The following is a 26,101-nucleotide window of genomic DNA, read 5'->3' on the forward strand; positions in this document are numbered from 1 at the left end:
CAGCTCCCTCTTCACCACAACGGTCCAGTAAAGGCCGATCCACCAACAGGGCTGATATCGGCTGATACAAATGCTTAGCTGATAAATCACTGCATTCCTAAATCATGTGATTGAAATCTCTTCCACAAACTCTAATTTTGGTCTCCATTTGCTTTCAATTTAACCTGTGAATGCTAAAATGTCATCCTCCCTATTTCTGTTTTTCATGCTGTTGACCTCAGGTGAACACATCTGTGCTCAGATTAATTTAAAAGCAGTTTTTCAGTCCGTTTCATCGCTCCTTCACCAACACGCATTCATTGCTCTCACACGGTCATTACCACATCCATCTCTCCAGACGTAACCCCCCTCCTCCCTCATCTGTCCGTCCACTGACCCCTCAGCCTCCCCCTCGTCCCACGCTGAGCATTTATGTCTTCATCTCTTTGTGAGGGAGAGGCTGTTTTGACTGCAGCGTTCAATGGAGGGGTGAAACCTGGGCACACTTGAACTCCCAAAGAAGCAGCCGCCGGAGACAAGATTTGACCTGAATTTGACCCATCGAAGCGTACCTGATTGGTGTGTTTTTATGTCTTTAATGCACTTCTTTCATGTGCGCAAGAGCATAAAAATACTCAGCTTAGGTCAGTTTTCATCGGAGGTTGGTTCCCATGCTGGAAAGTGGTTCCTGCTTGAGTTGTTAAGTTATAAAGCCTGCAGTAAAAGCTCTACAGTAGCCATTGGAAGTCATGGCGGTGCTATGGGGATGGAGGTGCTGGAGGCTCCTGTAGCGGCTGAACAATGCTTAATTAGCTCATAAACAAAGGCTAGTGGGGGATCAGAGAGGGCAATCAAAGTGTCCCGTTCCCTTTGAGCTTCTCTCACTGTCAACAAAGCCGCCCTAATGGCCCCGTCACTCCACTTGTTGTGTCTCACCACGGTGTGCTTCCTGGCGACATAAAAGGCTCACATTCCAAAAAAAAGACGACTCGGACAAGAGCAGATACCCTCGACCCCCGACTCCAGATATTGACTTTGCTCCTCCGCTCCCGTCGTGTGTGTATGTTTGGTTCCCCGTGGTGACCGCTGCTTTCATCTCTCCCCTCTTTCAGTCCTGTGTCCGTGACTTTGGTGGTCTGTTTTATTGCGTTCCACTGTGCTGGCACACTGCTGGGAGCCTGTGAGGAAGTGCAGAGAGAAGACAGTGCCAAGCTCTGCAGAGGTTACTCCAGCTTGGCGTGAATACCAGTGTTTAAAAAGATGTGTGAGTGTCTGTGTTTGTACAAGAGCGCGAGCGTGTTATTTTTCGTTTGCACACGAGGCCCTCTAAAGAAAACACGCATCCTCCGCCACACGAGGACAGCACGGCAGCAGGTCGCAGGCAATCTGGGCTTGTTTGTGCGACTATGTTATCATCTCCTGTTTCCTGTCAAAACAGGAAAAGACAGGGTCGAAAATGGAGGCTAGGAAAGTGCTGCCTTGATGTGTGTTGGCTGGAGGTCCAGCTCCGCCTGACAGTGACCCTCCCCGGCCAGGAAAAACAGACCCGTTCAGGGCGTAACCCACAGCGGGATACTTCACAGCGTTATTTTTATCACTTTCACAAAGCGCAGCGAGGGATGCTTTTCCCAGCTGTTGACACAGGTCTGGGTCATTTCTGTCTCCAAAACAGGAGCAGCAGAATGCAGAGAAAAAGACGTCCCATCTGGACGTTTCTCTCTGGCACACGATTGTAGTCTCTGTTTAGGAAGGGAAATCCTTTTTGACATTGTGGTAATCATGAAAGCGAGACACTCCTTTTCTTTGGATGATCCCTGGACCTCCATCACAATACCTTTTCCGTTGTCATACAGTTTTATTCATCCATCACACATATGTGAACGGCAAACACACATACACGCACACACACACACACACACACACATACACATTTGACCCCTTAAATGCTCTTGCAAATGAAAACCGTAACTACATTCCAGACAGCAGAGTCACTATCAGAGCGGTTCAGGCGGCGGATCACAGCTGATGACGACAGGTAGAAGCCCTGGCGTCTGCAGCGATACGGCTAAATGAGAAGGCATGGACAGGTATGCTGCACAAAACAGCTGATTAGCATGTCAGCTAATTATTGACTGTTGAAAATGATAACCATCTACTGCTCTGCTCTGTTCAGAGAGTCACTGTGTTAAAACTGAGAGTCGCTGTCGTGGAATTCCAAGAGTCTGAGGGCAGAGCTAAGTTTAGCGCTTTATGAGGTCTCTAAAAAGGAAAGAATGCTATTGTTGGATGGACCAGAATGAAGTAAAGTGGCTTTTCTGCTTTTGTTTCGTGCATATGGAAGTTGGAGCCACCACAACTTTTATTCAGCTAACAAAAGAAGCAACGAACCATTTCTGCTGCTTGGAGAACTAAATCTATTCTGTTGCTTTTCTTTGAAGAGTAAGTGAACATGCTATCAGACAGGTAAACATCAGCAATACATTTGCCAGCACGTAGCGTTCAGCTCTGCAGCAGGGGTCCGCTCCCGTCTCAGTGACCCAGATTAAGATATGCCTGTGTGCTCACTGACTTGGGGTCGATGTCATCAGCAGGGAGGTCGGAGTTCATTTGTCTTTCCTGACAGACCTTCAGGTGGTGTTCCAGAGCTCGGGCAGAAGGCCACACTGATGCTGACCTCCGTGAGTCACACAATTAGTTACCCTTTGACCCCCAAGTCCTGCAATCAGACCCTGAGCATGGAGCAGGCATGCTTCTGCATCCCCAGACCCTTTTTAAATACAACTGCTGTGTGTGTGTGTGTGTGTGTGTGTGTGTGTGTGTGTGTGTGTGTGTGTGTGTGTGTGTGTGTGTGTGTGTGTGTGTGTGTGTGTGTGTTTGTTGTGCAGATGGAGCTTGTGATTCAGTCTGACATGATCTAATAGCTCTGAGGGCCTTCTTCTTGTTTCTACTCCACGAAATTAACAAAGCAAAGCTTTAGCTATGCATAAAATTTACACCGGACCTAATGTTGTTTCTGGCTGCTCTCCATTTTCCACTCATAAATATATAAAAGATCCATTAGTCTGCTGTACAGTACAGCTCTCTCCTTCTTTAGTGTTGTTTAACTGCTCTTAACTGTGTTTTATTCTCATCCTCTTAAGTGCAATTAAAGCGCATCACTCAGGGCTCATGCAAACAGACTGACTCATATGAGAACCATTGAACCCTTGAGCCAAAAACAATGTATCTCATTGCAGACTCAAGCTCTCTATTTTCCCTCTGTTTGACGTCCTCCAACACGCAACTCAGAGCGGCTCAGCAGCTTCCTTCTGTTTCTCTCAGGGTTGCGTGTTCCTCCATCAAGATGAATTCCTCAGCTCACACCGAGTGCTGCTGTGTTGTGACATTTCATACTAGCAGGCAGAGAAAAAAAAGCCTTGGAAGAGTGTGAAAAAGCACAATTCAAGACAAAAACTCAGAGCTCGACTCAAAGCTGCCAACAACTCCAAGGTTGTCTCTTCCTTTCACGATTTGATATGACAGCAGCCATGTCCTTGTTGGCGTCCCTGACATGAGAATAGAGACATTTTTGTAACTTTCTCCTGTTTTGTGATTGGATTCACTCGAGGGAAGGTGAGATTAGCAGTGTCAGTCTACAATGATGATGTGTCTTGTTCATAGTTGATTTTTCTGCACTCTGTCATAAAGAGTCCTGTTCAGATAGATTTTAACATTACAAATTAGTCTGCGTTCTCCTGTGTCTGCTGGAATGGTGTTTGAGTGTTTGTCTTTTTTAAGTAGCTGCATGGCCTAAAGGGATGGAGATGTAGGTCAATGTCTTGGTTGGTTTGTGTGTCCAAAGTTTACTTTATGTCCTAACACATGAAACTAATGACACTTCCAATTATTTTTGGCTAAATGCCACTTGTATGAGCACATACAGCTGTCTGGCTAATCTTTGGTTAATTTTGTTTTTTGCTAATATTCTATCCTAATCAGGCTGAAACCTCTGTTGCTGCAAGATGAAAACAAAACAGAATTGCCGAATGGCAGTCCCTCAAGTGTCCACTTGAGGCTTGCTCCAAGAGCCCAGGAATCCCTAACAGAGCCCATAATAAAATGGCCATTTTTCTACAATTCTACAATTTCATTTAGCAGACACTTTTGTCCGAGGTGAAAAACCTTAGTAACTGCAACAAAGTGCTTCAAGTTGATTGGCCACAGGTTCTGCAATCTAGTGCCAGAAGATGTGCCAGTTTTTTTTATTTTTATTTTTATATTTTTTTTAAAGATAATGTAGCCACAGCTACTCACAACAAATAATTCAAGTCAACAATTAGTTATAAAAGCAGAAATGCTAAAGGCCCGCCTCAGCTCCACCTCTTTGCCACTTGCTCATTTCTCCATCGGCTCACACTGGGGGGTGAATTTTTTTCTAATGCGGCAAGAGATGAGATTGAGATAAGAAGTCTTCCAATGAGAGGCACAGCTGACTTGATTGACAGGTGAGAACACTGCAGCTGTTGGCTAGGAGACTCAAAGCCCGCCTCTTTACGTCACAATCGCTCGACAGCAGCAATATGGCTGCCGCCGACAATTGGCCTCAAAACAGCGCTTCAGAAACAGATGGGTGACGTCACAGATAAAACGTCCATATTTTATACTGTCTATGGTTCGGCCACAGAGGATGAATCCTTTGATGCAATTGTTGGTCCCATTTGATAAAGCCTCCAAAGTAGGACAGCTTTTGTGCACCATTGTAGCTCAATGGTTAAATTACACACCCCATGTATAGAGGCTGTAGTCCTTGAAGTGGGTGGCCTGCGACCATAGAATTTTGCAGCATATCTCTTCCCACTCTCTCTTCCTAGTTTCATACTCTGTCCACTGTCCTGTCAAGGGAATAAAGGCATTAAAAGCACAAAAAATTATCTTAAATTGTGAGTGTAAAACATTGGTCTTAAAATTTGTCCTTCGAAGGATGCAGCCCTTGAATTGGAACGGAACTACAAAGCGAATATGTACCCTAACTTCTTCACAGAAACATGTTAGCCTTTTTAAAGTGAGCATTTTGACATGGCAAGGCTAACATTTAATAATAAAGAAAAGAAAGAGCTGTCAGCATGGCTGTAGACTGTAGAGGAATGTGTTAAATTGAAATTCATTGCCAAATAAAACAGTTGAAAGAAAACAAGAATGAATGAGCACTCTTCATTTTTCACCCAAAAGTGAAAATCATTTAGGTGAAAGAATTGCATCCAGTCCTCACAACTCATTTGAATATTAAGTGAAATGGTTGGAGTTGAGTTTTGTTGTGGGCCATGAGGCAGTTTGCAGGAATCTATTGTTCCTAAAAGACAATTGTGGTAAAATGTGCCAGAGAAAAAAATGATAAGCCAAGCATTTTCCAGGACAGTGAATTGAAATCCTTCAGAGTCAGTAAGTGGATTAGAGTGCATTATTCTCCACCCAGATAGTTCAGCCTCCTTCCTTATCTCGCTGATGTTCAATTGAATGTGTCTAGACGTCTCAATTAGCAAGAAAAAAACAAAACAAAACAGCAGATAATGGTTAGTTCTTATCGCAGTGCATATTTTCAATCAGCACTCTCACCAGCCTTCAATGTCTACCTCTCATAAACAGACAACAGCTTTCCATTCATGCAACCCCTCCTGGCAGAAAGCCCTGAGCTGATGTTCAAATTTGTATTATTAGTGATAATTGTGCTCTCTGAGAAGTCATTGGCATGGTAATGACATCTTTCATGATGAATTAGCATTCCCCCTCTCTCAGTCGCACCTACACTGGGCTGTTGCACCAGACTGATTCAGCCGCTCGCAACTCTGCCGCTCCATTGTTCTGCCGACACGCAGCAGCTTTGTGCCGCACAAAAGCATGTCACTCTCTGAGATAATGCTCTGCAAACTGGGAGCTGATGGGTTGGGGACGCTCACCTTGGCTCAGGATGATTCATGCTTTAGCTTTATGAACACATTTAAGGAGCCAGAATGGGAGACTAACCTTTTAGCTCGTTCTATAGTCCCTGCTGCTTTGTGATGCTAAGCAGTTAGCCTGTTGCTCACAAATCCATGCTAGCACATGGGACTGATAAGTGAAAATTGAGATATTCACAAAACATAAATGTGCCATGTTTAACAATAACCACCAACAGAGGCTCATTATGCACACAGACTCAATCTATAGAGTCTCTCCTTGTGTGCAGTGAGAGTGGGAGGGAGACACAAACTCCATCAACAACAGAAAACTTGAATATTGAACTGTATGGCAGCCCGCCAGCATAATTACTGAGCCCTCCATTCCAGGAGGGGGAGTGTAGAAAATAATTGTTGTAGGATACTCAACATTTCACCTTGTCATCACTTTCATACCGCTCTATTTTCCTGCCCAGGAGTGAGCGCCCTTATGGATTTTCACATAAGAAGTCTGGTATGAAATATGCCAGTGACCATATGAAATGAGGCCGGTATGCTCCCTGTAGATCCATATGTTTTTGTGCAGCTTGGTATTTAAATGTTGATCTAATCATGCTTTTCTTGTTTAAACTGACTTTTTTTTCCATTATGGGATCTGGAGAACGTTGATGAAGATATGCAATTACTTCTGTTTGAGCATGAGCAGCTCCCTTTGCATTTTCTTGGTTATTAAGTGTTCATGTGCACACTCACATGTCACGCTTTGCTTTCCATGCAGCTGACGGAGTCCTGCATTGGAGATTAGCTGCCATAAGCTTTAGCTTCAGTTTGTTTTCTCTGTAAATAAACCATATTGAGTTGGGAGGGCTGTGTTTCCTAGTCAAAGTGAAAAGTCCTCCTGGAGAAGGTGCTTCTGTGTTTGCAGCTCTCTTTGTGTGGCAGTTCAGACAGAGTAGAAGCAGGTGGCTGTCATCACAGCATATACACCGAACAAGAGTTTGAATTACAAGTGAAGTAGTGGTTTGGGCTGTTGGAAGGAACCATTGTATCAGGATGCTTTGCTGTGCAGTGAGTGTTTTAAAGTGGGCCCTTGGACCAAAATAGATCTCTCAGTGAGAGCCGGTGGATGGTTAGAAACACAGACTAGTGTTCTGTTTCACTCTGCATACTAATAAAGACTCTTTAAATGTATGAATGTGTTAAAATCATGTTTCAAGCTTAGCATGCTCGGCTTCAGCTTTCCATCCACTGCTTTTCACTCATGCATCCTGTGCATAAGGCAGATTTAGATGAGAAAAACAAATGTTGATCTTTTTTTTTCTCGGCCGTGATCTCTGAGATTGTTCCAGATGCTTTTTAACCCTCCTCCTGTCTATACAACCTCCATCCCCTCGTCCTACCCGCCCTTCCCCCTCTTGCCCTTGCTTTCACCTGCAGTTTACGGCAACACCTGGCTCCTGCCTATCCAGCTTGCCTGTTGAATTTTTCATCGTGCTCTCATTCTGCTTCATTTCCGAGGGCGAGTCTGGTTTGGGGGAAACGAGAAACTACCTCGAGAGCGTCTCGGAGCCAAAAATCCGCCATTCTAATTAGAAGTGCACAATAGTTGGTGCAAGTGTACATAAACACAATCCAGTGTGTCCCTGGTGAGGAGAGCACAGCAAGCAGCCCTGCTGTTGCTGCTGCCTGACTTGCTCCACGGCAGCCGTGGGCATGGATGTGGAAAATATTTGAACAGGATAAAAAATATTTTCATCCTTCTAGTTTGTGTAGTGAGGCAGCTGAGCATGAGGTTTTTTTTCCACCGTATCTGCATTTCCACCAAGAGTAGCTGGGACTTTTAGTCCTAGGAACTTCTTTTAAAGGAAAGGTTCCTCCAGTCTATTATTGTCTGCGTTTCCACTGAGGTGTAATGATTTGGCTGCTGCTCCTTAAGGCAGCACATCCAGAGGGTTAAACTACTTTCTGTAATTGTGTTTTAAATGCTGCGAGTACTCAACCTGTCAGAAATAGTTAGTGCTCCAAAGTCCCTATACTTGTTGAAAGTACTGCCCACGGACACAAGACAGATGTGTTGGAGACAATGTGGCTCAACAGAGGCAAATCATTTTCATTTATTCTGGGACTGTCCTAAACTGAGTTTATATTGGAATGACATCCACAGAGCATTAGGCAAGGTGTTTGAGTCTCAACTACCCATGACCTTTGAGGCTCTGTACTTGGGTCATGTTCTGTGTCTGCAAAAGAGGAGTGATACAAAACTGCTGCAAGTGCTTCTAGCAGCCAGTAAAAAATCAATCACGAGAAGATGGCTTAAACCAGCAGCACCCACAGTGGATGACTGGTTTGGAATCATTTTGGAAATATTTAAAATGGAGAAGTTGACTTACTCTCTGAGGATCCAAAAGGACAGGTTTTATCAAATTTGGAATAAGTGGATTCAATTTGTAACCCCAGTGCGAGCAGATTTTGTATGACTCCCCTAACACGGTATTAACCCTCCCCCTCCTTTAGAGAATAAAACAGTAATGTAAGCTCCCCAGTTCTTATGTAAATAGTTATGTATACAATGGTTTGTATAATAGATGTAGGCAGGAAAATGAGTGGTTATTACTGACTGAAGAGGTGAAGTTTAATGTATATGTATGTTTAAACGTCAAGAGTATAAATGGATGCATTCACCTGGTAAGATAATGGAGGACAGAAACATTTCAGGACTGAATGGCCATCTGGATATACTACTTCTTTCTATGCATACGCATATAAAAGACTGGAAAAGGATAATTACAAGTATCTAAGTGTTGTACATTTTGTGTTGTTACCCTTTCCAAATAAAAATACAATTAAAAAAAAGAAAGTACTGCCCACGGAGCAGGAACCTTTTGGGAACCTTTGGAGCCTGGTACCTATCATGGAAACACAATGAGCACCTCTAAAAGTCCCTTACTGTCGAGAAAGTTCCTGCAGTTGAAACTTGGCTTTTATTGTTCTCTCAGAGTATTTCAAACCACCACCAGACGTGTGATAAAGACGTCTTTCTGGAAGTTGCCTAAGTCCCTCACTGATCCACTGTCGAGTCCGGGCTGGGCCTCCCAGCAGTCCGACCTTGTCCAAAGCTGATGAAAGCTTGATGGATCCGGGGCTGAGACAGTGATGGCAGCCTTTGGGTCCTCAGAGGAGACACAGAGAGAAAGAAATGTTAGAGAAAAAAAGGAGAGAGAGAATGAAGTCTGTCCAAACAGTCTGAAAGAGGCTTGTTTTCTTTATGTGCGTGACTGAACAGGAAAAGGTAATTAACTGGCCAAGTGGCGAAAGGCTGGAGTGATGGATGGGTGCGGTGTAAAGAGACAGCCACACAAGAGGAGACACACACACACACACACACACACACACACACACACACACACACACGCACACAGACAGACATACACATACACATGCCAACATGCACTAGCTTCACCCAAGGTTTAGTGAACCTTTTATGTAATAGGGCTTTTATGAAAACACTCATTCTGCCTCCAGTTAGAGAAGCTACCAACACTCATACGTTGATGAATGTGTGGAGCATATGGAGCGTTGACACATCATCATATGAGGTCATTAATGGTCGCATGGTGGTTTACCAAAGACTCATGAGTGATTACAACTGACTCTATCTATGTTTATCCTCAGGGCCAGCGGGATCTGTGGCCGTTTTATTTTTGATGGACAGTTACAAGTGTTTTTATGGATGACACTAGAGGCTTCAGGCTGCAGAGAGCTGTATCAGAGTGCAGCGTCAGACCAAATCAAACTGACATGTCGCACCACATCTTATCAAGGTGTTAAAAAAGAAAAGGATGTCGTAGTAAACATTGCGTGCCCACTTGGAGCACAACCCTGCAATCCTTCATCGGAAAATGTGGTGCTGTGATATTCTGGACAGGTGGAGCTATCATGTGTTGAAAGTGTCACCGAGGGGTAAAGCCTATTTGCATTTTCTGTCAGCCGTTCGCTGACAGTTAAAGAGAGGAAAGGGCTACATCACACAGGGCAGGCAGACTGACATCTGTTTCTGTAAGCTCCCCGAGAACAGATGCTCGAAGCCGGGACGCTTTGCTGTTCATTTAAGGGAATACTGATGCAAAAATGTGATGCACTCCTCCAAACAAGGTAATCTGCTGTTTGATCTGAATGTGAGGAAGTTTGTTTATTGGAATGTGGTGTTGACTTTGTGAGTAGGCAGTTTGTCTACAATCAGAGGGTATTTAACTCAGAAGAATGCTGTCATTTCAATTGATTTTGTACTAGTTAGAGTTCAGGAGGTCATGTTTCTGAACATAGGAAACATCAGTCAATCAGTTCATCTCAGTTCTGTGTTCTATCTCAATTTGCAACCTCATTTTTGTCATGTACTTCCAAGTCTTTAACTTCCTGCAGATAACATTGTGATATAGTTTTATTACATCGTCTTTCACTCTTTGTATTGTCTTGTATTGTGGTTTTCTTGCAGTCTACAAAAGTTATTAAGATTAAAGTGGAAAAAAAGAACCCGACAGAAAGAGGATTAGTGACACAGCAGCCTATGAAAAGCAAAAGCAGAATCGATTTTGCATCCGTATCTCTCACAAAAGCTAATGGGATAAGGATTTAAAAACCAAATTTCCCATTAGAAATGCTGGAAGCAGCCGAGATATTTCATCATTATTTGATGGAATCTCATTATGCCTCAGTAAAAACCCCAAAGAGCGACAGGGAAATGGAGCAGAGGGAGTTTTGCACAGAGGATGAATGAATTCATTCCTGCATGCTTTGTGTCTGAGGTAGGATTATCAGGTAGGTAATGACAGCGTACTTGTGTTGCTGCAGAAACTGCTGCTCTGTTTGGGTAAAGTGTTATTACAGGTTTGTTTAATCTTGTCAACTCAGCAGACAGAGCCAAACATCTGTTTGATGTGATATGGTGAGCCATCCTTTTTTTTGTTTCCTACCAAAGGCAGAGTTAAATGGCATGCAAGTGTGACATCCTGAGTCATTGTCTTCTCTGCCTCCGAGCAGGCAGTGGTTAAATTTAATGGTCTGTATCCCAGATCTTGCTGCTGTACTAAAACCTCCACCTGATATCTAATCAGAGGCCCTACAGCTTTCTGTTTAGAGTTGGCTGGCTTGCAGAGGTGAAGGTGGTGTGGATAGTTGAGAAGGAGCAGGGAGCAGAGAGGGATTACACCGCTGGATGTGTTGCTTTTATCCCGGGAATGTAATCTGCCTTAATGCCCTGTGCTCACCCGGGGCAAGGCCAGCAGCTGTGCTCGTTTTTCTCCCACTTGGCTGTCAGAGCGAGGCCGGGCTACCTTGTGGGAAAGCTGGCCTGCTGGAAGCTCTCGTCCTCACTCCGGCGTCTGGATTTGGGTCCTGCGGTTTATTGGGGGCTAATTCCACTGAGACTTACAGAGACGGCGTGTGGTGAGGGTCAACACTGTCTCAGGCCGAGTAAACAGAGAAGGCTCAGTCCCATCCTCACAGGAAGGGAAAGTTCTGCTGTGTGGTCCTGATTTTACAAGACACAAAGTCATAGGAAGTACTTAGGAATTGTGATGTGTAAACAGGACTCGTGCTGGTGAGAACAACATTTAGTGAGGACAGATCTAAAGCAGTACACGGTTGTGCTGACTCCGTTTGAGGAATGTTTCCAAGCTGCGGGAATTATAAGAGAAATCTTGATTTGGAAGGGAGGAAAGGAAGACTTTCAGGGTTTGAAGTGTTTACTGAAATGATACAGTGAACACAAGATTGTGAAAATTCATAGTCATCTTGCTACACTGCCAGTCTGGACTTATTTCTTGGCAAATATCCCCATGACTGATGAAAGACATTAAAAAGCATACAGACATTGAATGCCGTGAATAGCCTGGCTTTGATAGGAGGATCCAAACGCAGACTGCAACAGCTCAAATTTGCTCTTAAAAGCTGCTGGCTGTTTCCACTATGTCACAACTTTTCGCTTTATTTTTCACATCATGGATGCATGTGGATGCAATTTTGTTTCACTGCTCTGTCTGCCACTGCTTCAGTGGGTCACGGGAGCTTTTATGTCTGGGAAAATATCAGTCGGGCTCAACTGGAATAGAAAATATGGTTTCCCAGAGTATTTTACTTTCAATGGAGCGTGCCTAAAAGTCTCTCGGCTAGCGAGGGGCCTCATGCATTTCAAATCACTTTGACCTTCCCTTGATTTGAGTCAGGTTGTTGCTGCATATGTGGCCTGCTGCTCCCTATCAGAGGCACATCAGATTCTGAATGCAGAAACGGTCAGATGGCAGATCTGCTTTGTCTGGTTGGGGAAAAGGTGTGCTGACGGGACGAGGTAAATGAGGTGTGATTTGAGGAGAAATCCGATGTGTGACTTTGCCTGGTACCTAGGAGGCATGGGAGAGAAATCATGCACATCTTTCTCCCTGTCCCCTCATCCATAAGTGGTTACGGCTGAGCTTGTTTCCATCAGCCTCTAGGCATAGCCTGTCTGTGATGACACTCTTCATCAACCTGGAGACAGTCAGTTAGTTGGGTGACTCTCTGACTCTCTCTCTCTCTCTCTCTCTCTCTCTCTCTCTCTCTCTCTCTCTCTCTCTCTCTCTCTCTCTCTCTTTCTCTCCTGTCCTGGTTTTCATCACAGTCAGTGTGGGAGATAGAGACAAACTTAAGTCTCTCGGGGCTGCAAAGGTCTCATTCCACAGGCAAGGATTTCTGTCCCTAGTGCGCTCAGCACACCTCCTTTCCATAATAAGGCCATAGCATCTGACTGCATTTGTCCCCAGAGTTTAATAAACATCAGCGCTGACAGGCAGTAAACTAACACAACCACCCACAGGCCTTTAGGCAAGGGCCACAACCCCGGCCTACCTCCTCCCACCTCTCTCTTCCTCTGTGCTCTTACCCTCACTCGGGCAGTTAGACTTGTCTTTGGATAGACCTCGGGTTGGAAACCAAAACCATCCCCACTTGTGCAGAACAATGAGCGTGGAGTTAGAGCCCTGAAGTAGCTCCACGCCTCTTTGCCAACGGGATTACTTTGAACATTTGAATTGTGTTGATGCCGTGCATTACATTCTTCTCTGAAGGAGAGCTGCTCTTCACACCCACTTGCACCTGTCAGTAATATATCTTAGGGATGGTAAAAGAAGCAATATGGCTATAGGGCAGGGTGTAGTCATGCATATGTAGCTACTGTATGTCATTGTTCAAGCTCAGCAACAGTGAGTTTGACCATGGAAAAACAAAGCAAACAAAGCAAACCTTGCTGTAACCTGTGGTGAAACAGAAAAGCAGAGACAAGACCCAAATACAGACTATAATATTGGACCTTTTACTGTTATACTTTGTGGATTGAAAAGGAGAAAATTAGAGCTATTTTAATGGTGAGGAAGGGAGGGTTGAAATGTGTAGATAAAACCCAAAACCAGGGGTTGCTGGTGGCCTAGCGGTCTAAGCACCCCATGTACAGAGGCTGCAGTCCTCGTCGCAGGGGTCGCCGGTTCGATTCCCAGTCAGTCGACCATTTCCTGCATGTCTTCCCCCACTCTCTACTCCCCACATTTCCTGTCTCTCTTCAGCTGTACTATCTAATAAAGGCAAAAAGGCCAAAAACATAACTTTAAAAAAAAAAAAAAACCCAAACCAGGCTGAACGGAAAGACAGAAAAGAATACCCAAATGCAGACTGCAATGTTACAGAAAAAACAAAGGCTGCTTAAATCTTGAGGTAAAAAGGGTTAAACCAGATAGCTGTCAAAAAAGACACCTAACTTTGGGGACATACAAGACCAAAACCAGGCAAGGTAAAGGAAAGGCAGAAAAGTAAACCCAAATACAGACTGCAATGTTGGACCTGGTGCTGATAACGTTTATTTATTAAAACACAAAAGTAATCGCGAGGTAAACAAAGGTAAAACCAGATAGCTGTTGAAAAAGGCACACAAATAAATGGAAATTTGTGGATAAAAACCAAAAACCAGGCAGGGTAAAATAAAGGTAGAAGCCAAATGCAGACCACAATGTTGGATCTATTGCAACTTATAATTATTTATTTAAAAAAAAGGAAAAATAAAGGTTTATTTGACAGTTAAAAGGGCAAATGGAAAACGAGAGATTTGTCCAAACAGGCGGTATATCCAGGGAGAATCACAGAAAATAAGACCTGACACAGGTAGGGTTGAGTAAATGCAAATAATAGGACCCAAATGCAGACCATTTTACCAGAGAAGTAGCTCTTCAAAATAATCTAATTGAAAAAGGGAAATATGGAAGCTTTAGCGTTGATGAGGAAGGCAAGTATAACCATCAAGGAAACCAGACCTGAAAGACCTGGGTATAAATGCTAAAATGCTAGGTTCAGTATTAACCAAACTATATATCCCTATTTTATATCTTCAAAGTCACCTCCTATAAACCACGTAAAGATAGATTCTTTGGCCTTCAGTCCCAACAGACCGTCATCACTCTCCTCTGTGTCCTCAACATCATCATCATCCTCATCACCACCACCATCACCCTCATAAGCCTGGTGGCCCTGACCCTTTATTCACTCCACCGGGCATAGAGCTCACAGACAGCTTTACAGGAGAAGACCGCTCCCTAACCTCCAGAATCCCAACTGAATAGCAGATGGGCTCAGCTTTGTGTGTCTTTTTATTAGCTCCCCTAAATCAACACCTAACAATGCATGGAGGGAGAGAGGGAAATTGATTTCTTCCATCCGCCGGTGCCCCGAGGTGGGTAAAGGGGTTGGTCGGAGGGTAAAGGGTGATGCTTGATGGAAGGGCGGAGTTGACTGGTTATGACTTGGCTTCAATTTCCTGTCTAGGAAGCGTGTACATGAAGCCAGACTAGACTGTGAAAATAGCAGCCAGGGGTGTTTCCTTCAGCTCTGTCTCGCATTTCAGTCCAATTTGTCATAGGCTGTTTCATCTTATTTCAGTGGAACTGTACAGTCTCGCACATAAATACCCCGCCTGAGCATAACAGTGGAGATCGTTCACGTGTCAGGATGTAGTCGCATAAGATATCATTCTTTTAAAGCTCTATCATAGCATCATATTTCTGTTATAAGCCTCTTATATTTAAATCCATTCCTCACTGCGGGATAGACTCGGGCAGCAACATTCACTTGATCCCGCTCTGCACTTGATCGTCGTCCGCCTGTCAGAGTTTCTCCTTCATTGTGAGATAAATGGGATTTTACATCCTGAGTGTATTTCTTAGCGGTCCTTGCATCCTGTCCGTGCCTACTCATTTGGAAAGTAAGTAGCCAATAGAGTAAATCATTAACCAGAACTGCTCAGTTAACATAAGACCAGTCCAGTCACACTACACTGAATAGGAGTGTGCCTTTAGAGGTGGTTTATGGGAGCTTGTTGCAAAGCTGTTAGCACCAGACTCACCCCACATTCAGCCTCATTTTGGGGTCTTTGGAGGAAGAGTCCTGGGTCAAGTGGCATTAAAAATAAGCATTTGTGCCCTGTGCTTTTAGGTGAATGTCAGAAATCAAGATGTCTTTCACGAGTACTTGACTAACTAGACAATTATTCCTGCCCAGAGCCATGGAGCAGAAAGTTTGTGAGAGCGTCTTTTAAACTCTGTGAGCCTGAGGCGATTTCTTAATACCCACATAAAGATATCTGATTGTTTCAAGGTGATTTTGTCATGTCACAATATCTTAAAGTTAAAACAAACTGTCTTAAACTTGGCGTTCAAACAAGCCCAGGGAATACTTACCTTTGTTTGCCTCATTATTTTAAATTTTGGCTGTTTTCTAAGTAAATCTAACAATGCAATATTATTTTTATCTCAGAAAACAAAAGAAACAGCAAAACTTTCTCTTAAAGTAAAATTATGAAGAGATAATGCTTCTTTAGGTACATTTATTATAACTTGCCAGTTGTATCCACTTCATAGAGCAAAAGAAATGTAAAATTGCATGATCATACTTTTTCTAACAGAGGTCAGCTGAAAGTCTTGGTATTGAGCTGCTTTCATGGGGAGGAGATTTAGAGTCCCTCAGCCAGCCTCTGCGGTCTCTAGGTCTATTGGGCGAGCTGTATTAAGTGGCACTGCATTAGAGCGGAGGATTGTTGTTTCCCCGCCGCTTCACTCCTCCTGATCACCTCGGAGCTGCCACGGAGCAAAGGCCTCATAAACATTTATGTATGGGCTGTGGGCTGCTGTCTAAGGCCACGACTCCACTGGGCAGAGGCCTGATGCCCCTTTATGCCTCTTAAGAGACTGTGTTGTCTGTGCATATGAGTGTGTGTAAGTGTTGGTGTGTTTGTCTCCCTAAAACACAGAAAAACTTCAGTTTAGCTCTGCAGGCCTGCGGCTTCCTTTAGGAGGTGTTTATTTTCACATTTGGTGGCTTATCATATGTTTTCATGCTGGGACACTTATCATATGTAAATTGTATGGCTTTGGGGGCTGGAGTCTCCTCAGCTGTTGTTTTCTTTTGTCACTCCTCCCAAGCAGTGACCAACACCCTAGGGAGGCTTCTTAGAGACGAAGTGAAAGGACAAAACTCCGCTGGACACCACCTTTAAAAGCAGTAATAACCTGAAATCCCCCCCCCCACCTTCATGAAGCTACACAAAATAAATAAAGATGTTTTTTGTTAGGGATTTCTCAGAGGGATCTCCATGTAATCCCTCTGAGCCTTATTCTAGAGTTGTCTCCCTACGTCTGGCTCGTTTGGTCTCAGGAGTGAAATGAGCAAATGCCAGGTCAACCTGATTAGGAGTCTTAAGTTGCATCCAGGCATCCAAGTATCTCAGTGTAAACAAACAACCATCCTGAGAAAGAGGAAGTGGTTAAATCAGGGAGTGAGGGTCCCTGAGGGGTGTCGGGGACCACACTGCTTGCAGACCACTGACGCTTTTGGAAAACGTGAATAGCATTCAGGAAATCCTCTCAAAGAAAAGATAATGAGACGTGACAGATCAACATGTTGTGCATGGAGTTAAAGCCTCTCTCTTGTTTGTATTTATTTTGCAGGACCCGGGATATGCAACCTTCCTGTTCGAGCAGCTCCAAACACAAGGGAGCCATGAGGCCGGCAGCTGTCAGGTTTGCTCCACACCTCTCCACCAACTGAGACAGGAGGCCTTGCAGACGCTCCACTCTCCGATCCTCACCATCCGCTCCGACATGCCAACCCAGCCTCCTACGTCTTTCATACCACAGCCGGCTAGATACACCGCGTCGTCCTCCAGCGTCCATGCAAAACAGCTGTCCAAAAGCCAACCAGCTACACACTCCGTCCTGCCCCTCGGGGAGAGACACAGGGTACCGGGCTGGTCACAGTGCCCGTCGGCCTCCTCGGGGCAGAAGACGAGCGTGCAGGTGACAGTGGCGGGAGGGCAGATCAGCGGATCCCTGAGCTCTGTCACCATTCAGGCCCAGCAGTACCTGGAGGGCATGTGGAGCATCTCCAGAGTCAACAACTTCCTCCCTCAACCTAAACCGGTACGTCTTTAATATGACTTTTCAAAGCTTTTTTTTTTTTTAGATACCTTTTAAATCTACTTTAAAATAGAGCCACAATCAGGCGAGCTTAAAATTAAATACCACAGACTGATGATAAAGAAGTGTGGCTGAAGCCTATTCAGTTACTCAAGTGGTGCAGAGGGGATGGACATTCAACATTTTCTGTTAGACCTATCGCTATGAATGTAGAAGAACAATACACTCCTATATTCCAACAAACAAAGGATATTGTTTGAGTGACGATAATTTGACATTCAACTTGTTGTTTTATTTAATTTGACTCCTAAATCTCCTCTGCTTAAACTGCCTGGGCTTAAACTTTCACATAAGTATGCAGCTCTTTGCTGAACAACAGCTATGGATAATAAATTGGCTTTTTGGCCTGGAGGTAAATTGATGATTGTTTTTAATGAGAAAATATAAACACCATGATGTTTAATTTAATGCTGATTTATTTAACGGAAACACACTGATGCTGCTTGTAATAGTAAGAAAATTCTATTAAATTACTTAGTATTTCGTGAGTTAAAGCTCATATAAGGAACTTTATCTTTGTGTTGATTTGGTCATCAAAGCAGTATGCTTAACATCAGCAGGGGTCTCATTTATAAAAGAGTGCGTAGAATCCCTACTAAAAGAGTACGTACTCCGAAAACCTGGAAATGGCGTGCGCCAAAAATAATTCTGATTTGTGAAACCGTTCGCACGCAAACTTTACGCAATGTTCTGTTTATAAATCACAAACCACCTGGAGATATGCGCACGTAGATCAGCCTCGTAATTCGCCCTTTTCACGCCCACATTCAACCATATACGGTCAATGCAAAGCACGTTATGAATGAAGATGCATACAAATGAGCCGGAAGATCAGAGGTTCTCACGGTGAATCACGGCAACAACAGAGAGGAAGACGGAGAAAATAAAGTTTCTGACACACAAACCGATGTCCTCGTGAATGAAGCGGAGATCAGAGAGCACTTACTGTTTGTTTCTTACTGCAGGAGGGACACAAAAGAAATAAAAACAAAATAAAAATATGGAGTGACTCCACGTCGCTGCAGCGTGTATCCGTCAGCAGTGCCAGAACATCCATCATTCATCATTACGCACGTCTCACTGCAGTGTTTCAGGACACACACTTTTATTTCACATTACAGAGAGCTCACGTCCCTCAGAGATCTCCTCTCTGATATTATCTGACAGAAGTTTGATCCGTGAAGTTTTAATGTGCTGGTTTCATCACGGGATGCTTGGCCTGCGCTCTGATTGATTATGATAATATGTAAGATAATAACTGTGAGAGCCGGGGATGGCTTTACTCCACACTTTTCTCATTAACTCAGTAAACACATGCAGGTGATGAAGATGTGATCAGTGTGTGAGGCAGCCGGGGCCGTGTCTGTGCGCTCCGTGTGCGTCGTACAGCAGTCTTTATTAAAAGTATAACTACACTCAGTGACTCTGGACAGCGTTAGAAACATTGAAAACATGACTGTCACTTTGCTCCGCGGCTGATTTACGTCCTCTGATGTAACTTTGGTTTTTACCTCCCGACGAACACGTTAGGATACGCCCCGTGTGTTTCCTCTACACCTCAGAGGAATGTAAAGGTGAGACAAAGCTGATGAAATATTTGATGAACTTTAAGACACGCTTTTATCTTTTAATGACAACTTATTGGAAACGACTCACAACAAACACACGTTCAAATAGAATATGCATATTTTAGTGATGATGGTGACGCGGGTCTGTTAATATGTCGTTATTCAATGAAATGTGTAAAAGGCATCAAAATATAATCTGACTTCAGTTCTCCCTCTCACCAACTGCGTCGCCAATTTCCCCCTGCCTCTAAAATGTACGTACGCCTGGGTCAGAGTTTGCTTACCGGTAGTCACATTTTCACGTCAAGTTTGTTTTTTATTAATCACAAACTTGGCGTGAAAACTGGCGTACACCAGTTCCAGGCCTTGTTTTGTGCGTAAGCAACCTTTATAAATGAGACCTCAGATCTTTTCCCATACATGAATAGTTCTGTACAAAAAATCTCATCCTTGTTTTTTTCCATTTGAAAATGCAGCAATTCCAGACATAAAAAAATGTAATGTAGAAAAATCAATCATTATGCTGACGATGTTGGTTACTATGTGGGTCATCAATATTAATTTCCATGTGTGTCATAGCAGTCTAAAAACTCCTCATAAGAGCTTTAAGATGCAGTACAGTAGAGGGAGATTTAAAGGCCAGATCACAGTCATTAATGGACCTGATGTGGCTCAAAAGCCTAAGTTGACTTGGTCTGTTGTTGTTATTTATTGACACATTAAGGTTGTGGGAAAATAAGCACATCATATGCTTTAAATGTAAAAAATGAGATCAAAAAGTGTAAGGCAACTTGATCTCGAGGAACAGTGATAATAGATACTCAGGAGAATAAAAAATACTTTTGTCTTACTTTGACAAAGACATGTTTCTTAAATGTCTTCACCTCCAGGAAAAGCACCCATCACTTTAGGTCTTCTAACTACAAATGTTACACTTCAGACCTTCACTAGACTTGCAGCCCTTCAGAGAATTTGTGAGTCCATATCTGCAGGACTGCTGACCTCTCATTCCTCAGTAGTCAAGGAGCCTGACTGATCTGAGGTCAGAGGTCATCGCAACACTAATCTGCTGACCTCCTCCTCAAGGGCATTTTAAATGACCACCTCACAGCGTCCTCATAACTCTTCTCTCATGTTGGATAAGCACTAGTCTGTGCTTTATCTGATGTCCAAGAGGCTTGTAAAGGTCCTGAGTGCTGGCCTTGGAGCCATAGGATTAATGACAGGGTGAAGTATTCATGACTAAGTGTTATGTATTTGCACATTAAAGCAGCTTTAATCGCAACATTGGTTTTACAGTAAAGAATTTCTAGTTTCAGTGAGCTGACACGATCTAGTCGATGCACTTTAATACTTAACCTCTGGATACGTTAACGCTCATTTTTCCACTCCTGTTCTAACTGCTTTGATGACTGCAGTCTGTTTCATGTCTTGGCACTGTTATTCCTTTCTCACTGCATTACAATCAAAGACAGATTTTCACTCCACCCTTTTAATGTCAACAAGTGCCTTTAGAGATGTTTTATAGTCGGCAATCAAAAGCTTTTAACTGCATGTACGCAATCCCGGGCAAATCAAACGGCCTGGCACAGAAAGGGAGAGGTCGACTTGTGCTCTCCATCTATGTGTCTAAAAGCAATTAGTGGCCCCTGTGCAGCTGGGATGAGTTGTTTAATGCCACACAGTCGAGGCTGGGAACCTCCTTGGACAGAAAGAAACATCCCTGAGGACATGGAGTTACAGCAGAAATGGGAGGTATTTTCTCAAGCTGGTTTCTTTCATTAAAACCAGATCCATGACAAAAACCCACAGAGTCGAGGTTTGGGAATTCCACTGTAGATTCATGATTCCCTTTTTGTTTCTATGTGGGAAAAGTATGCACTGTTATTCAGACAAAGAAGCAGAAATGGACTGTGTGTGTGTGTTAACCAGTAAGCCTGAGGCGCTCCCACACACAGCCCATTACACAGCACCTTGAATCTCTGCTTCACATCTGGAATCATGTCTGTGGTCTTTGGAACTGAAACAGTCTGGCTGTGTTATTTTGTAATTGGCTGACAATGGTTCATATGAGTGTAGCTGCCTTGAATTGAACACATGGCACACAAATAATTAATTCCTTCCTTGCATTATAGGCAGTTTAAATGAGGAGTTCCAGCAGTTTGGACAAACCACATTCCCATGCAGTTTTATTGTACTATTCAAAACAAGAAATTGATTGACCCAAATCTGGGATTCTCCTCTTGCTCCATAAAAGTCCAAAAACCACATGTGCACTAATCTGCAAAGACGCGAGAGCTCTTGACCCATGAGAGTTTCCGTTATTGGCTCATTGGTTGCCTGCTGCAATGGCTCGCTCCAGTGCCACCAATTTGAAGCCCAGCAGATGATCTTGGCTGCTGATTGTTTGGTGCAGCTGGGCTGGCATGGCGGTGCGCCACAGAAAGCCACAACAAGACGAGAAAAAAATAGATACAGGAAGGAAAGGGAAGGAAAATCCAGATTCAAATTAGGGGGATGAGTTTAGAAGTTGGCCTTTTTGGGGGGGGGTTGCAAACAGACAATGACATTTTCTGTTATTTGTGGAAGGAAAAATGTTCTAGGTGTTTTACTGTAGTCCATTTTCTCTCATGGTAGGACTCCAGAGTTGTTAGAAGTCGATTTTCACCTCTGTTGGTTTCAGTTGGGTTTCAGAGGCCAGCCAAGCAAGACAGCCAGATTAACACAAGGCCCATTTCACTCCAGCAGTAATCGCCTGTTGACCGCTGGGATCAAAGGTCACCGGGGGAGTCCTGGTGCTCTCAGTGGCTGAGGATTCAATGGACTGCTGATAGGTCGCTTCAGACTTTACAGGAAGCATGACACTCCTGAAGTCCTTTCTGTCTTTTCTTGACTCTTTATTTCCAAATCTCTCCCCCTTCGTCCCTGTCCTTCCCCTTTTTTCCCCTCCCTTTTCTTTCCAGCAGCAAACGAAGGCAAAGGATCAGGGGGGGGTTAAAGAGTGGAAGGACAGCTCATTACTGACTCTCGGAGCAAACGGCCGAGCACACATGGCTCCACTGACACGGCCTAATTACCTGACCAGGGGATAGATTGTACTTTTCAGCCAGAATCAGGGCCAGTCCCGATCCAAGGCTACGGAGAGCAGCTTTGCTGAGGGGGCTTAAGTCTCCTGTTTTAATACCACTGGGAATATCCTTTGATAGGCACTGTGATGAGCTCAAGTGTGTGCACTCAAACGTGTGTTTGAGATTACTTTTTCCATTTTGAACTCATACCACACCTTTACACAGCTCTCCTTGGTGCTCCTAAAACGTGCTGCCAGTTGATTTGAAGACCAAAACTACAGAGACTGGCTTGATGACAGATTTGATGAGCGGCACACATCAGCTTCCTGTTTGGCTGCGTGTGAAGAGCTCTTGTGTTTCATGCCAAAGTGTAATGGGTCTTCCTCTGTGGTATGCGCAGAGTTCCCAACCTGTCACCGACACCAGCATGGTGTGAGGCTTTCCGGTTGTGGATCTGTATTTGGCTCATTTCAGTTTGCAGCCAGTTTTTTCCATGCTGTTCTCCTTGAGTCATAACTTCACACACGGCAGGTTGATCCCTGACTTAACCCTCATGATGAAGCCTTAAGAGAGCAAAAAACAGACTCTAAAAACAAGGCTGCGATCCTTAACTCTGATAACAAGCTCCATAGGAAGAAAAGGAAAAGTTTGAATCCATGGAGAGCGTGTAGTGTTTGACAAACGATCAGTGAAGCTTTACTGGGGGAAGAAAACGCCTCTTTGCTTTTATATAGCAGCAGATTGAGCTGCGATGTAACGCTAACATGCTGCAGAGCCATAGCCAAGCCTCTCATGTAAATGTCAAAATGTAACTAGTGTTGCATTCACATGTCAGGCTAGGCATATGAATAGTGCAGCTGTCAGCCTGTGTTGACAAATGGCACATAATGGAAGGCCGTACACTTTACAGAAAAGATCATAAAGGATGTTATTTAAGTTGCCAAACACGAATCTCGGGCAAACACTGAGGAGGCAATTATGCAGAGGGGCCTGAGCTGTGTTTATAATACATATCCTGTCAAAAAACACTGAGGATGCAGCGTCGTGCTGCATTCAAGGTCGTTCCTGATTACACAATGTTCAAGTGTCAGTTTTATGAATGTTTTAAGGAAAACTTCGGCCTTTATTTATTTAATTTCTGATGCTGAAATCGCCACAGATCCTGTTCTTGTCAGCAGCTATTGATCATTGTCTCGCAGGATAAACTAGCGGCTCTGCCGAGGATTAACCTTTTGTCAGGAGGACGGTGACTCCGGCTGAAGTGGAGTCTCAGAGTAGCCTTTTGGTTGGTATAATTAGCTCTCTGCTCTGCTTTAGCTTGACTGTGAGCAATCAGTGAACCGGTGCAGACTCCAGCTGAACCTTTATGCTCCATGTCCAGTGAGCTGCACCAGATTTAGCTTCAACCTGAGACACACACACACACACACACACACACACACACACACACACACACACACACACACACACACACACACACACACACACACACACACACACACACACACACACACACACACACAGGGCTGGAAGTCTATTTCCAGTTTTATTTTTTCCTGGTTTTTACCATGGATATGGCTTTGTGTTTAAACCATTTTAGCCTTTTTCAAACTTTAAATTGACTCTGAGCTTTGAGGGAAAATAGAAAAACAGAGTCTAGAGTATTACAGAGTTTAAATTCAGTGTTATGAAGGCACTTGATGATAAACACAGGCATTAAAAAGGGAAAATCCAGCAGCGCTTTGATCGAAAAGTGGCCAGTGGTGCTACAAAGTGGCCATGCTGAATGCTGACACGACATGTTTGGTTTTTTTTTTTGATGATGACAAACAGGTAATTTAGCCTTAGCCGGTTGTTAGCCTATTGGTTAAGCCACTGTAGACAGTCAGAGCATCAAACTTGTTGCCATCAACGTGGAGCTGTTTCTGCATAAGGAAGATTGGCATTGAAATTGGGCTGCATGCAATGATGTAATATGAGATTGCATTCTATCTGCTAACGATTACTCTAAGGACAAAAAGTACCATACTGGTGGAATACCACTGAGGGTAGAAGCACAATGGTCAAGCAACCGGCACATTCCACTGGTCCACCAGTGGCGTACTGTTGGCCATGCAACTTGCCACTGAACTATCAGCATATGGCATTGTGTCATACACCTCCTGTCACTCAGTAAAGAAGTCAGTTTCTCCAGGGAATGTGAAAGGTTTCTCTTAATGAGCTTTTAGATGGTGAGAATGAGAAAAGCAAGGACAAATCATTATAACACATAAACCTTGTAGCAACAACAAAAGCTTTCTTCAGTGGCCTTCTTACATCCCTGAAAACGACATCATCATGACAAGGATACTGCTTCGATAACACAACTTTCTTTAACTTTTGCAATATTCTAACAACAACTACAGAAAACAGGAAGCTTTTAAAATCCTGCTGTTTTTTTTGTGTCTTTATCAAACTCTAAGCCTGCTGATGAACCTGTCATAACTCTTTACACACAAGCCATACAGCCAGTATACCCTGTGTGACTTTGGCATTAATTTCGAGCGCCTGCGGGCCGACACAGAAGCAGCTCACCTCTGTTTATTCCTGTTCAATTACCGAGCTGCCAGAGCAGGGTGTGCTCACACAGGCACAGTTTCGCTGCCTCGTAAAGCTATCTCATTCCTCACATTGTTGTTGATTGTTTACTCCCTTTGAAACTTCCTCGTATGTATTTCCAGTGTAACTCAGCCTGCGGGATGCCGTGATTATCGTAGCTGTAAGTTAAGTCCTGAATTAGCCACAGAGGTAGAGATATAATCGGGTGCCGAGTGGAGTAAATCGCTTGTGATTTAATTACTAATTAAATGTGGGTTATCACTTAATTACAGTAGGCTACAGCCAGAGCAACCTCCAGAGTGTTGCCAGAATCAATGCATGGTGCAGCATCCCTCGCTGTTCTGTGGGGATCTCTCTGCTGTGGATACTGCTGACTCCTGCTAACCTGCTCTGGCTGCAGCAGCTGCCTGTCCATCTGTGGCACAGAGGGAGTAATGGAGTGGAAGGAAGGTGGGCCGAAGCAGTGAAAATATGTGGTTGGGTTCTTATCTGTGAATCTGTGTGTCAACAGGGGCACGGTTTGATGGGTGAAGCAGACAGGGATGTTGCACAATCAGAGACCCTACTCACCACCACCACCACCACCACCATGACGACCGCCGGCACCAGCAGCACCCTGACGCCCTGCAGAGTGAGGAGCTGCAGCCAACCGGGACTCCCGGTGCCAATCGTCACCAGTGCAACCACCTCCACCTCTGCGTCCTCGTCTGCAGCAGCCTCCTTTTTCATCAGGTAAGCCCCTCCCTGTCCTGCTGTCCTGTCAAAACATGGAGATTACATCGAGCTGTTGTGAGTTTGTGCATGCGTTCATTCCAGCTTCTATGTGTAGAAGAGATATGCACGGACTCGTCTTCTAAATGAGTGTCTAAAGACCTTCTTCATGGTGTTAACTTCCATGTGGGGCTCTTCTGCCATGGAGATGTTGTTCTTGCAATGCTTGAATTGTAGCATCGCCTTGGGATACGCACCATCATGGGACTAAATGAACCCTAATATGCAGGCGCCAATGCTCATGAATGGATAATGGAATAGCATAATTTGATGTGAAGGAGGGAGTGTCTCACGAAAAGGGCTTAGGTAAAAGCCGAGTATTGTCCTGAGGTATTTAATGTTTGGTTATTTTGAATCTTTTCAAACAGCTATGCAGATTCTGCAGCTTTGCAGAGCTAACTGTTCAGTCCGAGTGTATCTCTGCAACACATTACTTCCTGCTCCTCTTGGCTCTGGCGTTGTTGTTGCCCTGGAGAATCCTTCACCCTCTCCAGGCGGGCGGATGCCTGGTGCAATGTGGTAAATTGTCATTGATAGATTCCCTGGCAGGCTGGTCAGTGCATACATTCCCTGCCTCTGCTCTCCGAGGAGTGCTATTCCATAATGAATGTTGGGGAAAGGGGAAGCTGGCTAAGAATGATGCATAGGACCATTGAAGCTCT

The 26,101-nt window shown here is 44.1% G+C and overlaps 1 protein-coding gene across 1 annotated transcript in view; it reads left to right on the forward strand.

Moving 5' to 3' along the window:
• Nucleotides 1-26,101, forward strand: part of kif26ab (kinesin family member 26Ab) — a 79,944-nt gene that overhangs the window by 16,051 nt on the left and 37,792 nt on the right. The window contains exons 3-4 of the mRNA XM_034675303.1: nucleotides 16,907-17,377; nucleotides 25,180-25,400. Of these exons, the coding sequence (XP_034531194.1) occupies nucleotides 16,907-17,377; nucleotides 25,180-25,400 (692 nt within the window). The remainder of the gene's footprint in view (nucleotides 1-16,906; nucleotides 17,378-25,179; nucleotides 25,401-26,101) is intronic.

The sequence above is a fragment of the Notolabrus celidotus genome, chromosome 22 (genome assembly GCF_009762535.1).
Source record: "Notolabrus celidotus isolate fNotCel1 chromosome 22, fNotCel1.pri, whole genome shotgun sequence".
NCBI lineage: Eukaryota > Metazoa > Chordata > Actinopteri > Labriformes > Labridae > Notolabrus > Notolabrus celidotus.